The sequence below is a fragment of the Macrotis lagotis genome, chromosome 1, assembly GCF_037893015.1.
Source record: "Macrotis lagotis isolate mMagLag1 chromosome 1, bilby.v1.9.chrom.fasta, whole genome shotgun sequence".
NCBI classification, from domain to species: domain Eukaryota; kingdom Metazoa; phylum Chordata; class Mammalia; order Peramelemorphia; family Peramelidae; genus Macrotis; species Macrotis lagotis.
Genome location: NC_133658.1, coordinates 94,653,626 through 94,669,284, shown reverse-complemented (window position 1 = coordinate 94,669,284; position 15,659 = coordinate 94,653,626). Strand labels below are relative to the sequence as shown.

Sequence of the window (15,659 nt, the reverse complement as noted above, 5' to 3'; positions counted from 1 at the left end):
CTGGCAGAGCTCCACTTCATTGAAGTAGTTAGTCCCTGGGAATGGGGGAAGTAGTTGGCACCCTAAGATCTGGCGCTTTCAAGCTGAGTGACATGGAGAGACCATGTCTCCATTTTAAGTAGCTTGGGAATGGAGGACTTAGGGATTTCATAAGGCTAAAGAAGTTGCAGAGGAGGAACTCAACATTACCATTATATAGTTCTTTCCCTGCAACTTGGGGTATTTGTTGTTTAAAACAGAAGTGGAACCATTTAACAAAATAAATAAAATACAATAAACGGATAACTTGACATTTTAAAAATGAAGACAATATGATGTTGACAGGGCCTGAAATCACTGACCAACCTCAAGTAGGTTCTTACTGACTGCATATTTATTGATTTAGAAAATCAATCATTAATATTAATCTTATTTTTATTGTATTTATTTTGTTAAGCATTTCCCAGCCAAATTTAATCTGGTTCTGAGTGCACTGGAGAATGGGCCAAGAGTTTTAACAGCTCTGGTTTAGAGCATCAAAATTAAACAGCTTGTCTAGGATCCACAACCAGGATGTGTAAGAATCAGAACTTCAACTCAGGTCTTCTGGTTTTTGAGACCAGACCTGTTTCCATTAAACATTCACTTGTTTTTGGAAGAGAATCTAGTAGTTTCATTGGAATGGAAACTACTGGAAAGGCTTAGAGCTGTGTCCTGCAGTCTGGCTAGGCCAAGGTAGGGAAGTATGGAGACTCAGCAATAGAAGTTTGATGGCTAGGGGGCTTTTTGGGCTACTTATTAATCCCTTGCAACAGGACTGAAGTCATGGATCATTTGAAGTATTTCCATATCCAGCTAATTCATAGACATATTCATATAACAGCATTCATCTTGACTAGTTGTAAGTGTGTGTGTGCCCTGAAGGATTGCATTTTTCTGGTGGGTTTCTAAGTAAGTAGTGACCATTAAATAATCAGTCCTGGAGGAATAGCAATGTTAATACTTCTGTTGACTCTTCTCAAGAAGTACTTTTCCAGTAATAGCTCTCGGTTTTATCTTCTGGCATCCACTGGACTTCTCAAACCAGCTCTCCTGCATACATCTTAAATTTAATATGTCTAAGACTTAGCTTATTCTTTCCCTGTCCCTCTAAAGCCTCTCCTCTTCCTGCCTTCTTATTACTTTAGAGAGTCCCACCATTTCTCTATTCACCCAAGCTTGAAATCTGTATGTCATCCCCATTCTTACCTCTCATATCCACTCAGTTTGTGCTGCCTCCTCCGATGTGATCACTCCCCTCATACCTGGACCATTGAAATAGTTTTCTGGAGTTTATATTTGATCTGTTTGTAATAGATTAGATGAGACCTGCTTCAAGAAACCTTTTCTCACATTCAGACCATCATCTACCAAAGTGATCTTCCTAACTTGAGGTCTGACTTCCTCACCCTCTTTAAACCTCAGTAGCTCTCCATTAGTTTAGAATCAAATGTAAAAAAAAAAATTCTCTATTTAACCCTTTATAACTTGTCCTTTTTCTACCTTTCCAGTCTACTAATACTTTACTTGCTGACATCTGCCTGAATAACCTATTACCTGACTGGGCTTTTTAACTGGCTGACATTCAACTTTGGAACTCTTCCTGTCTCCCTGCTTTAAATCCCTGCTAAAGTTTCACCTTCTTATACCACTTAATGCTTCTGCATTTCCCTCTTGATCATCTCCAGTTTATTCTTTTTCTGTCTTGTTTGAACATGGGTGCTTCCTATGAGCTAGCTTCTTTAGGGCAGCCACTGACTTGTGTTTTTACTTTCCTTTGGATCTGTAGGACTTCACATCGTGTCTGGCACAATAACATAACATGTATGTTACTTGGATAGAGAATAAATGTCTAAAAATTGGAATTAACCTTTCAGTATCAACTTTTCTAGTCTGTTTCTGCCTTTTTAGAAAGTTGTTGAGTAATTGCTAATAGTGGTAAAGAAAGATCTGAGCTCAGTAGATAACTTCTTATGGCAGTGGTTGTCGTTTTAGTATGTTATTAACACTTGTAAACAGCTATTATGAAGGATTTTTAATGTGCTGCTTATTTTATGCAGTCTATTTTCATATTTTGGAAGATAAACAGTTGGCAATATGAGTCAGTGCTATCTGGTTTAATGAAAAGATATTTGGCTCATTATCTGGACCAACTTTTAATTCCAAAATATATTCTCAGATTTCAGTGTCTTTAGGTCAGGCACAAACTTTGTGGGAAGGCCTCTCAAGACTCCTTCCTTGGATAAGCTTGCCCATCAAATGGTCATCCAAACTGTACTTGACAATCTTTAAGGATTATTAAGAAGCTTTTCTTCTATGGAACCAAAAGAGGCTTCTCTGCAACTTCTACCTGTGAAGTAGGACTTCACAGAAGCTCTCTGGCTTCTCTTTGCTTCTCAGATCCTCTCTTTGACCTAGAGCCTTAAAAACTGGGTTATTTTGAGTCTTCATTTTCCTGTGGGGTTCACTTCCCTGTACTGGTTTTCTTCCTAATTTTTTTTGGAAGCCAGAGCTTCCAAATATTAGCAGGATTTCACATTGAAATCTATATGTCATCCTCATTCTCACCTCCCATATCCAGTCAGTTTGTGCTGCCTTTCAGCAGTTCAGTGATCAAAGACCTACTACGGACAATGCCATCCACATCCAGAGGAAAAACTGGAGTCTGAATGTAGAACAAAGCATTCCATTGTTCCATTTGATGTGCTCATCTTTTCTGGGCATGTATGTACTTGAGAGAAGAGAATCAGTTTGGAATAGCCATTGAACAATTTGGTAAAGAGTTAATCAGGACTGAATATAATAGAAGAATCCTTTTGTAGTTGTGAGGACACAGTTGAGGTTAGATAGTATGACGGTTTAGTGATGCCAACCTGCAAAATTTAGTAATCAATGGGCAATTCAGTACCTGCTTTATACCAGGCATTGTGATGGACTTTAGGAGTTACTGAGACAAAAGTGAAGGGATCTCTGCCCTCAAGGAGCTTACAGTTTATTGGGGAGAGAATATGTTCCTATAGTGATAATTCTTTTGGGTAAAGATAATACTAGTTATCTGAAGGTACCAGGAAAGACTTCATGTTGAAAGTAGCATTTAGGGGGCGGCTAGGTGGCGTAGTGGATAAAGCAATGGCCTTGGAGTCAGGAGTACCTGGGTTCAAATCCTGTCTCAGACACTTAATAATTAATTACCTAGCTGTGTGGCCTTGGGCAAGCCACTTAACCCCGTTTGCCTTGCAAAAAAAACTAGAAAAAAAAGAAAGTAGCATTTGATCTGAGAAAACTAGAAACTCTTTAACAGGCAGAAGGCCAGGCATGGGGAACAGAGCTCAGAGAGAATGACGGCAGGAGCTGGAGGGCTGTGTTTGAGGAAGAGTGAAAATGACTGGACTATAAAAGTATATGAAGGGTAGATAGTACCAAGGCTGGAAAGGTAGGGTGGGATTATTAGTAGAGTTTACATTTGATCTGTTTGTATTGGTGGGGCTCTGGAGTTGGTTGAATCCAATAGAAATGCTGAAGCCCCAAACTAGGAATTTGATTGAGATGGATGTGAGAGATGCTACAGAGGGAAAATGAGATTTAGCAGTTGCCTGAATATAAGTTTGAGTGATGTTATCCAGGATGATATCCAGGATGATAGCACCCTCTGCAGAAACTAAAGCAAGTTTAAATAAGGGTAGGTTTTGAGGGAAAGATGATGAGTTGTATTTTGGGCACATTTAATTTGAGATGCCTTCAAGTCATCCATTCGGAAATACCTGGTGTGTGAATGAGCTCAGGAAGAGCCTCAAACTGGAACTTAGAGCATTTTTAAGTCATTTGAGAGAAGAAACAGAAAATATATGGTAGGGTATTAGAAAGATGGAAACCAAAGAAGCAGCTAGGGGGATTAGAAAAGCAGAAGGAGCAAGTGATTCCATTCTAATTGCCAACAAACACTAGCACAGTTAGATTCCCAACTAACTTAGGACCTAGAATGATAAAAAAGGTATGAAGCACTAGGAGACTAGGTAGGAAGGACAAAGTATACATTGAAGGCAAAGAGCAGATTTGGGAGAAAGGAGGGGAAGGTAGAAGGATATGATGTAATCTGTGGTAGAGTTTTAGAACTCTGATTTTGTAGGTTTGGAGTAGTAGTTTCAGATGAAGTTAAAACTGGTATGGTCTAAATTGTAATCTTGAAGTAAGTAGAACAAAATAGCTGGGTGAAGATTAGAAATCAGTAGTTAGGATTGAGAATTAGGGTAGAGTTGGAGGGAAAGGGTTTTTTTAGGCTTTGTTCTGTATGATACAAATTAGAGCAGCTGGAGGTTGAGATTTACAAACTATATTATTTAAGCATACATTTACATGTGAATAGGACTTCACTGTAGCAAATTTACAGTGAAAATCTGGAAAATAATCTGGAGAGCTAGACCTGGTATTATGTAATGAAGAAGGTTTAAATTAATCCCAATCTTGTTCCCAAAGGTGTCTAGGCATTAGAGAGAATTTTGTTGCCTGCTAATATTAAATATCTTTTTGTACTATAATAATTTAAAAATACATTTCAATTCAAAAGCTTGTTTCTTTGTTAGTAGATAGAAAGGAAGGGGCGGCTAGGTGGCGCAGTGGCTAGGACACTGATCCTAGAGTCAGGAGGATCTGAGTACAAAAGTGGCTTCAGATACTTGATATTTACTAACTGTGTGACTTGGGCAAGCCACTTAACCCCGCCCCCCCCCCCAAAAAAAGTTTGCAAAGAAGATAGAAAGGAGAAAGAAATGAATTCTAGTGTACTAAAAACTTAATTTCAACAGATTAAACAGATGAAATTTACTATTTAGCTCTGACAATTGACAATCTTAACCTATTAGTGATAATTTTAAAGATGAAAAGTCCTCCTATCAAATTCCATCCTAGATCCTCCATAACAGGTTCACCCAGCATGATGAGATCTTTCCTATAGATATGTTGTATGATTGGATTATCTGATTTCTTGACTAGATGGCCCACTTCTTTTATAATCATTAATCTTTCTGTGCACTAGCAGTTAGGTTTAAAAGTGCCTCAGCTCTAGAGAGGGTTACTGAAAAATTAAATACTAGCTGAAATTCAGAGTGGAGTAAGTATAGGGAGGGATTAGGATGTTAAGAGGAGGAGACCCTAGATACAATGAGTTGAGGAATAGCATATGTAGATTTTGAGGGAAATCTGCAGGTTTGGCAGTTGAATAAAGCAACCAGTATTGTGACGAGGTGGAGTTCTGGGCCAGGCGTGAGAAGCATAAGAAGGACCATAGCCTCTTGTTCTTTATGACCAACATCTGGTCTCTCCTCCCCTTTTTTTTGCCAGGAGTTTGGGGATATTTGGAGGAGAGGGGAAACAGAATTTTTTCCTTTTCAAGTCATTCGAAAGATGAGCAGAACTAGGATTTATTGAGCAGATGAGCAGAACTGAGGCTTTATTCTCCTCACAAGTTTCTTTTCTTTTTTTTTAGGGTTTTTTTTTTTTTGCAAGGCAATGGGGTTAAGTGGTTTGCCCAAGGCCACACGGCTAGGTAATTATTAAGTGTCTGAACCCAGATTTGAACCCAGGTACTCCTGACTCCAGAGCTGGTGCTTTATCCACTACACCACCTAACCGCCCCCACAAGTTTCTTTAAAGACTATATTGAAGTCTTTTTTCTAAAATTAGAGATAAAATGCAAATGCCTGTATTTATTCCCTCTAGAATCTCCCAACTAGCTGTCTTGTAGCTTTTGTTTGAAGCATTCCATTTATGGGGGACTCATTGCTTCTAAAGAAAATCATTGTTTCAGGACATCTCTAATTGTGAGGATTTCTCTTTCCCTACTTTTAGAATTTTCATTTCTATCTTTTGTTTTTATATCTTCATTTTTGATTATGTCCACTCTGTGCCCTTATCCAGGGAGTCATCTTTTTTTTATTAAAGATTTTATTCATCTTTTTTTGTTTCATTTTATTTTTTCAATTATGTGCAGAGGTAGTTTTCAACAGTCATCTTTTTGCAAACTTTTGAATTCCACACTTTTCTGTCTCCATCTTTTCCCTTCCCCTCTCCCATGACAATGAGTAATCTGATATAGGTTATGCATGATATAGGTTTAACATATTTCCATGTTATGTTCTGAAAGAAAAATCAGAACTAATCGGGGGGGGGGGATCCAGAGAAAAGGAAAAAAAAGTTTTAAAATGAACATAATATGCTTTGTTCTACATTCAGACTCCATAGTTTTTCCTCTGGATGTGGATGGCATTGTCCATAGTGGGTCTTGATCTTGATTGTCCTTGATCACTGAACTGATGAAAGGAGCTTCGCCCTTTATAGTTGATCATCTCACAATGTTGCTGTTAGTGTGTACAATATTCTACTTCTGCTCACTTCACTCAATAGCAGTTCATGTAAGCCTTCCCAGGCATTTCTGAAGTTTGACTGCTCATGATTTCTTCTTTCATTTTTGCAAGGCAGTGGAATTAAGTGGCTTGCCCAAGATCACACAACTAGGTAATTATTAAGTGTCTGAGGCTGAATTTGAACTGAAGTTCACCTGACTTTTCAGGTCAGTGCCACCTAGCTGCCCCATGTTCGTGATTTTTTACATATCGGGTAATATACCCACCGTTAAGTTCATATACCTAACTTGTTCATTGATTACCCCAATTGATGGACATCGCCTCAATTTCCAATTCTTTGCTACCTCAAAAATTGCTGCTATGAATATTCTTGCACATGTGGGTCTTTTCCCCTTTTTTATGATTGCTTTGGAATATTGTATTACTAGATCACAGGGTATGCACGGTTTGATTGCCCTTTGGATGTAGTTCTAGATTGCTCTCCAAAATGGCTTGAATCAGGTCACATCTATCCAGGGAATCATCTTAAAGAGTAAGAAAAGATTAAAAAGCAGTTCTGTAAAGTCTCCAGATATGTCCATCAAGTTTGATAAGACATCCCTAGCAAATTTTTCTACAAAGAGAGGAGGGAGGCCCATTTTCTCGTATCTCTCTCATGAGTCCTGATCTAAGTCATTCTATTGAAATACCATTCAGTTTGGGGTATTTTGTTTACCTTTTATTAGTTTTCCTTTTCATTTTTAATAACTGCCCTCTAATTTCAAGCAGAACCCAGTGTAAGACCTTTTCCTTGTGATTGTTCTTGAATCCAGTCTTCTCTTTTCTAGGGTACACTGCTTTCTCTGTTACATCAGCTCATCCTTGTTTGTCTTGTTCTGGAGATAGTACTCATAGCTTAGTCACCTTCCTTTGAATAGCCCAAAGTTTTCCTCAGATGACACCCAGAACTGAAAGCAATACTTTAGATGAAGTGTGATAAAGGTAGAGGACTCTTTGTGTTCTAAAGATTGTACTTACCTTCTTTGGCTTCCATGGTGCACTGTTGACTCATGGAGGATAAAATAGATCTTTTTCAGGCAAACTGTTTTCTTAGTAGACCCCAGACCAGACTGCTTCACATCTTATTCAACCATCTACTACCTTACCATTCCACCTCCCTTTTCTTCACACCTAGAATTGTAATTCTCTACTTTGTTGCTTCACAGAAGGTTGTCGCTTGATTCTTTTATTTTGGAAAAAACCTAGTCCTTTAAAATATACTTGTAGTCCTCAATATCTCTTTGAGATCAGGGAGTATTATATTTATATATTTTATGAAATTTTCCATTCTGACCTCTAGTTAATTTTATGGACCCACTTTTTTCTTTTAAAATTATTAAGCATTTTATTACCAAAACATCTAATCAGTTTTGTATCTTTTTGTTTCTTGACCTGTGGAAGTCTCAAGGCTATAATTTTTTTTTTGCCTCCCTTTAAGCAGTATCTTTAGCCTTGGACACTTCTGAGTTCCATGGGGACTCTGCATGATTCTTTTATCATCATCACTTTGGCAAGTGCTGGTTACTCTAAGAGAAGTGCTATTGAAATGCAGCTTGAAAAACCTATAGTTAATTAGACTTTCATTTACAGTGTGGAGACAGACTTCTTGATTCAGTTTAGTTATAGCTGGATCCTATTTATGCTACAATTAAAAAGTTTCCATTTTTAAGTGGACATTTATAAAGCATCTTTAAGGTTTGTGGTGTGCTTTATATGCAATATTTCATTAGATTCTTATAGCATATAACTAGAGATATGATTATCTCCATAATCCCATTAAAAAATTACCTCAGAGAGATGAAAAGTTGGCTATTGTTACAAAATTAGTATCAGAATTGGGATTCAAATTCTGCTCATTACTTAAGACTCCAGCAATTAACATTACATAGGATGTTTTGTTTTAGTTATTATTGGAATTAATATTAATTTGCATTTGTGAAGCCAATAAAAAAGGTTTTACCTATCCTATTTTTTCCATTGCACGAATTCTACCTATATTTTTACTCAGAGGCATTATTTTATTCAGTCTTATGGAGAGTGGTTTATTATGGTTGCATATCATCTTTGGTCTTATGCCTTTTGGGATGTCTGAGCACATCAATTTACCACATAACATAGAATTTTTTTTTTTAGACTTTTGCAAGGCAAATGGGGTTAAAGTGGCTTGCCCAAGGCCACACAGCTGGGAATTATTAAGTGTCTGAGGCTGTATTTGAACTCAGGTACTCCTGACTCCAGGGCTGGTGCTCTATCCACTGTGCCACCTAGCCACCCCATAACATAGAAATTTTAAAAATTTATTTTGTTACATTTTCCAATCACATTAAAAAAGTTTTAACATTCTAAAAATTTTTGTTTCAAATTCTCTCCCTCTCATCCCCTCCTGTACACCTTTAGAAGGCAAGCAGTATGATATTGATTATATATAGAAGTCATGCAAAGCATTTCCTTATTAGCCATGTTGCAAAATAAGAGACACACACACACGAAAAATAAAATGGAACAAAAGAGTCAATCGGTATTCACTATTTATCAGTTCTCTCTCTCTTTGAGAGATAGTATTTTTCATCAGTGGACATTTGTAATTGTCTTGGCTCATTGTCTTGATTTCAGTTAATCATCATTACACTATTTACTATTTATAGTGTTCTGGTTTTGCTCGATTCATTTTGCATCAGTTCATGTATAAGTCTTCCAAGATTTTCTGGAAATGAACCTATTCATCAATTATTATTTTTTTGTTTTTTAGGTTTTTGCAAGGCAAATGGGATTAAGTGGCTTGCCCAAGGTCACACAGCTAGGTAATTATTAAGTGCCTGAGACCGGATTTGAACCCAGGTACTCCTGACTCCAAGGCTAGTGCTTTAGCCACTACACCATCTAGCCGCCCCTATTCATCAATTTTTAAAAAACAGTCCATCACAATTGCATACTACAATTTGTTCAACCATTCCCCAAATAATGCTCATCTCTTCAATTTCAGTTCTTTGACACCACAGAAAGAGCTGTTATAAATTGTACAGATAGCTCCTTTCTCCTTTTCTTTGAACTCTTTGAGATATAGACCTAGTAGTAGTATTAATAGTAGTATTGATGAGTCAAAGGGTATATGCCCAGTTTTATAGCCCTTTGGGCATAGTTCTTAATTGTTCTCCGGAATGGTAATTCATAACTTCACCAACAATGCAATTAATGTCCCTGTTTTTAAATGAAAGCTTCTTGAAAGTAGCATAGAAGTAGAATGCTAGCTCCTTGAAGACAAGAAGCCTTTTAGCACAGTGCCTCAGACATAGTAGACACCTAGTAACTGTTGAATTTAACATTTTGTCAGAAGTGGTGAGTAGGTGCAGCTAGGTGGTGCCAGTGGATAGAGCAGCCCTGGAGTCAGGGGGACCTGAGTTCAAATTCAACCTTAGACATTTAATAATTAACCTGTGTGACCTTGGAAGAGTTACTTAACACCATTGTCTTGCCCCCCCCCCCAGAAAAGTGGTGAGTGTACTGATGTATGTCAAGTGTGTCAAGATGTACCATCTTTGCAAATCTTCTTAATGTCTTTTCATGCACATTGCAAGTTTATAGAGTTTTTCTCCTTGTAAAAGGGCTTTGGAGAGGAGTTTAAATGAGATTGTCTATGTATTGTGTACAAATAGTTCACATTTAGAGTTTGAAAAGCATTTTCTATATAACAGTTCACTGAGTAACATTCTTATCCTTGTTTTGCCATGAGAAACTGGAGATTGTGAGAAGTTGAGTGATTTGCATACATATGAGGCAAACTGACCACACTGCTGCTTATTGTATTAAGACTCCATTTCCTCTTCCCAAGGAATTTATTATTTAGTAGTGGATATAAGAAAAGTGGTTAGTAACACAAGTATCAAATGGAATACAGTATCCAAGAGATTGGGAGATTACAGGAGGAGGACCAGGAAATCAGGGAAAGCTTCATGGAAGAGATGGTATTGGAGCTGGCTCTTATATAAACAGAAATATTTTACTCAACCTTCTAAGGGAGTATGATTAGTGAAATGAGTTAGTTAACTCTAGGAACAGGTTGTGATATGGGCAAATTGACTTAAACAGGAAGATTATAGAAGACTTTAAGGATGATTAATGGTGATAATAAGATCACATTATTTGTTGAGGTGAGTAAATGAAATAAATAAAATAAGGTAGATTTGGAGCCAGATTGGAGGAAAGATTGTTAAGCCTTTTTGATGTAGGTGGATATTTAAATTTTTTGACAGAAAGAATGATCCAAGTTATGCATCAGGAAAATTATTCTAGAAGCAACTTAGGAGCTATATATGAACCTTTAAAATAATTCATCATCTGAGCAGAACCAGAAGAATATTATACATGCCAACATCAACATGGGTTGATGATCAATCATGATGGACTTGCTCATTCTTTCAGTGCAGTAATCAGAGACAATCTTAGGGGAGTTGGGATGGAGAATGTCATTCATATTCGGAGAAGAAACTGGAGTTTAAATGAATACCAAAGTTTAGTATCTTCAATTTTTAAAAGTTTACCTCTAGGGATGCTAACTTTCTAAGGGACAGAAGTTTAGGATCTAAATGCTGGCAATGAAAATAAAAAGTAAGGGTATAACTGGAAAATATTGTGGAGTGTGATTTGGCATCTGATTAGATATGGAAGAGACAAAGATGACAGTTTTGTGGAGTGTGTGGGATTAGTAATGGTAACATAACTGAAATAGAGGAAAGTTAAACAGAATTCTGGGTAGGAAGGGGCTAGAAAAATGAATACCTTTGTTTTGAGCAGTCATTAAGATTTTCAAGATATAGTTCCTAAATGAAGTGAGATAAATATGCAAAGTAGGGAAAATATCTGCATTGTCAAACTCACAGAAACTAGGCTTACTGATCTGTATATAAGGATCCCTTTGGGGCCACATATTGATTTAGAAAGCCATATATTTAATATAACCTGTTTCATTGTATTTTTATACCTAAATTATTTTCCAGTTAGCTTTTAATTTGTTTCAAATCAGCATCTTTGCATGTTGAGCATGAGTTAGAAGATCCAGATTTGAGGTCTTGGTCTGCCATTCATGTAAATTTCCCTACTCTTGACCCCAGTTTCTTCTGTGAAATGAAGAGGTCATGCTTAAAGACCATAATAAGATTCTACGTTTAGAGCTGGAAGAAACCTTAGAGGTTTTATCTAGTCTAGTTTCCTAATAGTTTAGACAAGAATCTGAGGTCAAGGAATTGTGAATGACTGGAGCAAGAATGAACCCAAATCCCCTGACTCTCAACTCCAGAGCCAGTTCTCTTTCAGATGTACCATTCTGCTTCCAAGGGAAAATACGATGGCATAGAAACAAAAGTCAACCATAGAACTATTTAAAAGTAAAGTTCCTTCTGAATTACCATTTCAGAAGCCAGAATCCCATCTTTACACACTTTTCCCAGAATCAGGGAGAATAGGTAGGATACAAATATTCCAGGGGCTCTTAATAGTAGGTGCATAGAATAATGCTGTGTTTTAAAATTGTAATGTCCCTAATACTTTTTTGTCTTCTCTTAAGATGAGGAATTTTTCTTTATTATATAAATATTTTATTTGTTTTTCCAATTACATACAGTGATAGTTTCTACCATTCATTTTTTTTTTCTTGGCAAGGTTTTGAGTTTTGCTATCTCCCCCCCCACACACACACACACATAGAACGGCAGTCTGATGATGATGATGATAAGCATGGGTCAAATTTGAATGTGTTGTGAGAGAAGAATCAGATCCAAAAGGAAGAAAGAAAACATTAGAGATAATAAAATTGCATAATACATAAATCAACTTTTAAAAATTGAAGATACTAAACTTAGGCATTCATTTAAACTCCAGTTTCTTCTCTGAATATGAATGGCATTCTCCATCCCAGATCCCCTAAGATTGTCCCTGATTATTGCCCTGAGAGAATGGGCGAGTCAAGTCCATCATGTTTGGTCATCACCCCATGTTGATGTTAGTATTTATAGTGTTCTTCTGGTTCTGCTCATATGATGAATTATTTTAAAGGTGCATATATAGTAGAAAAATTTCTTTGTTTTAAATAATTTTTTTTGCATTTTGGTTTTCACAGAGCTTATTACCCACAATCTAAATGTGTAGAACCTTTAATAATTTTTAGAGGGTCCTAACTGGCTAGAATGGTCCCACTGTTTTTTTTCTTTTTTCTTTTTCTTTTTTTTGGGGGGGGGAGTTAAAGTACCTGTATTCAAATCCCATTTGATGTCTTGCTACCTGTTTGACCTCAGGAGCATCATTTAATCTTTTTTTTTCACTTTATTATTTTTATTAAAGATATTATTTGAGTTTTACAATTTTCCCCCAATCTTGCTTCCCTCCCCCACCCCACAGATAGCACTCCGTCAGTCTTTACTTTGTTTCCATGTTTTACTTTGATCCAATTTGGGTGTGATGAGAGAGAAATCATATCCTTAAAGAGAACAGAATTCTCAGAGGTAACAAGATCAGACAATAAGATATCTGGTTTTTTTTCCCAAATTAAAGGGAATAGTCCTTGTACTTTGTTCAAACTCCACAGCTCCTTATCTGGATACAGATGGCACTCTCCTTTGCAGACAGCCCAAAATTGTTTCCAATTATTGCACTGATGGAATGAGCAAGTCCTTCAAGGTTGAACATCACCATTGTTTTTAATATACAAAAAAAGGAATAAAGGAAAAATACACCCTATTTTTTAAAAGTTTAATAACCCTGAAATACAATGCATTTTTATACTTTTATTTATGAAATGATTTGTTACTCTGTGCTAAGTTGAAGTGAGGTCTAAGGCTAAAATCTGGCACCTTTCTTCTCTGAAGAAGCAGAAAAACAACCCAACTACCTTGTCTCAGGTTCCCATTGGAGGAACAAAAGTTTTTGGCACACCTCAGTTGTTCATGAACTAAAACTTGGGAATTGAGGACAAAATGGATGACTGTTGACTCACTGAGAAGTAAGAAACTTGGGCATATGCACAGCAATTATCCTATAAATATTACCAAGGCATCAGGGTATACTTTCGCAGTTTTGCCTTAAAGTTACATATTAAATATCTTCTATACCAATACATTTGAACACTGGATGCGTAAGTTAATTTTGTGATTATAAAACTTGTATTTTTTTTTCCCCACTGGAAAAGATTAACTGGGTAACTTATTTTTTATTTGGATGTTAGCTAATTGCTATTTTTTGTTTAATAGATCACTGATCAATGAAACAAGCTTATATTCGACTTTGGCTCAGAAAAAGAGTGATCATCAAGAAGAGTCTCCTTCCATGTACAAAAAACAGATAAACCAGTTTGATTGGGCATTGACAAGGTTGGATAATTCTGTCCGAAGAACTGGTCGTATCACTAAAACACTTCTACAGAACATTTTTCATGACATATGCAGATCAGGTAATGAGAATTTTTGCTCCCTAAGTTGATTTTTTTGGCAAGGTGGGTTTTTTGGGAAAAGCCTATTGCAATCAAAATAATTAGCTACTTTGAATTTTCTGTTCTGAATTCTTAGATATTTGATACCATATATAAACAATATTTTGCAGTCTTATTATATTTTGGATTTTTTCCTGTTGGACTAGAATTTGTAATAAAGTCCAATTAATAAATTGTTTTGGAAAATATTTATATCATATAATCATTCTACTTTACACACTATCAAGTTGTATTTTTATGATGCCATTTCCTGTTTATTTGAAGTTAGCTCTGAATTTCTCAAGTTACAAGCTCAGCAGAAATAAAGCATATAAATGTAGTCTTTATTATTATTTTTTAAAATTTTTTTTAGGTTTTTGCAAGGCAAATGGGGTTAAGTGGCTTGCCCAAGGCCACACATCTAGGTAATTAAGTGTCTGAGACCGGATTTGAACCCAGGTACTCCTGACTCCAAGGCCGGTGCTTTATCCACTGCGCCAGCTAGCCGCCCCTTAGTCTTTATTATTAAAAAAGTTCTAACATGTTTCTGTTTCAACAAATAATTTATTAAGTATGTGCAAGGCACAGTGCTGAGAGCTTCATTTGTTTCTGAGAGAAAGATACTATTACTGCCCTTAGTGTCCCTAAGGCAGATAGAGGTAAGTGAATTATCCTGGTTACCCAGCCATAAGTTATTTCAGGCCAGATTTGAATTACAGTCTTCCTAAATCAAAAGTCTAAGGCTCTATCCACTGAACGACCTATTTACCTCTTTATATTGTGAATTTTTTTGATGAAAATTTTAGTATAATTTCTTGGTGTTTTAAAATTTTTCTAAATTTATTGTCGAAATCTTTTGGTTTTATATCATCTACAATTCTCTATATCCTTTCCTCTCCTGCTGAAATCCCTTATAGCAACTTAGCTAAGTCATTCACAGTTCTTCATCATACTATGTTGTTTGCTGTGTACAATGTTCTGGTTCTGCTCATTTCACTTTACATCAGTTCATGTAAATTTTTTAGATTTTTTCTGAAATCATCCTGCTTGTCATTTCTTGTAGCCCACTAATATTCCATCACAATTATATATCACAGCTTGTTTGCCCATTACCTAATTGATGGTCATCCCTTCAATTTTCAATTCTTAGCCAAACAGAAAGAACTGCTATAACTATTTTTGTTCAGTTAGGAAACTTTTAAGTCCTTGTTTCTTTCTTTTCTTTTCTTTTCTTTCTTTTTTTGGAATTTTCTTTGGAATATGAACCTAGCAGTGGCATTGCTCTATCAAGAGGTTTGCACATTTTTATTGAGTAGTTCCAAATTGCTCTCTAGATTCACTGGGTCATTTCACAATTCCATATTGGTATCCCAGTTTTCCTAAATGCCCTCCAACATTTATTTTTCTTTTTTTGTCATACTAATCCATCTGATAGGTGTAAGTAAAGTGGTACCTCAAAATTGTTTTAATTTGCATTTCTCTAGTCAGTAGTGATTTATAGTATTTTTACTATAGATAGTTTTGAATTCTTTATCTGAAAAATACCTATGTATTTGAGAAATGATGCCTTTTATCAGAGATACTTGAAACAAGCAATCATTAAATGCCTACTCTGTCATTGGATTTGTCTCTTAAGCAGCTTGTTACTTGTATTAGACCTCAGGAGAAAGACCAAGATCCACATTGAGTCACCATAGGACCAGTGGATGATGATATGCTTCCTAAAGAAAGGGTATAAAAGTGAAGAGAACCCAGGAGAGACTCTTTGGATTTCCCAAGGACACCTA

General features: G+C 36.2%; 1 protein-coding gene across 1 annotated transcript in view; it reads left to right on the top strand.

The window, feature by feature from the left end:
• Positions 1-15,659, top strand: part of LRPPRC (leucine rich pentatricopeptide repeat containing) — a 106,965-nt gene that overhangs the window by 3,021 nt on the left and 88,285 nt on the right. The window contains exon 2 of the mRNA XM_074222942.1: positions 13,655-13,854. Within this exon, the coding sequence (XP_074079043.1) occupies positions 13,655-13,854 (200 nt within the window). The remainder of the gene's footprint in view (positions 1-13,654; positions 13,855-15,659) is intronic.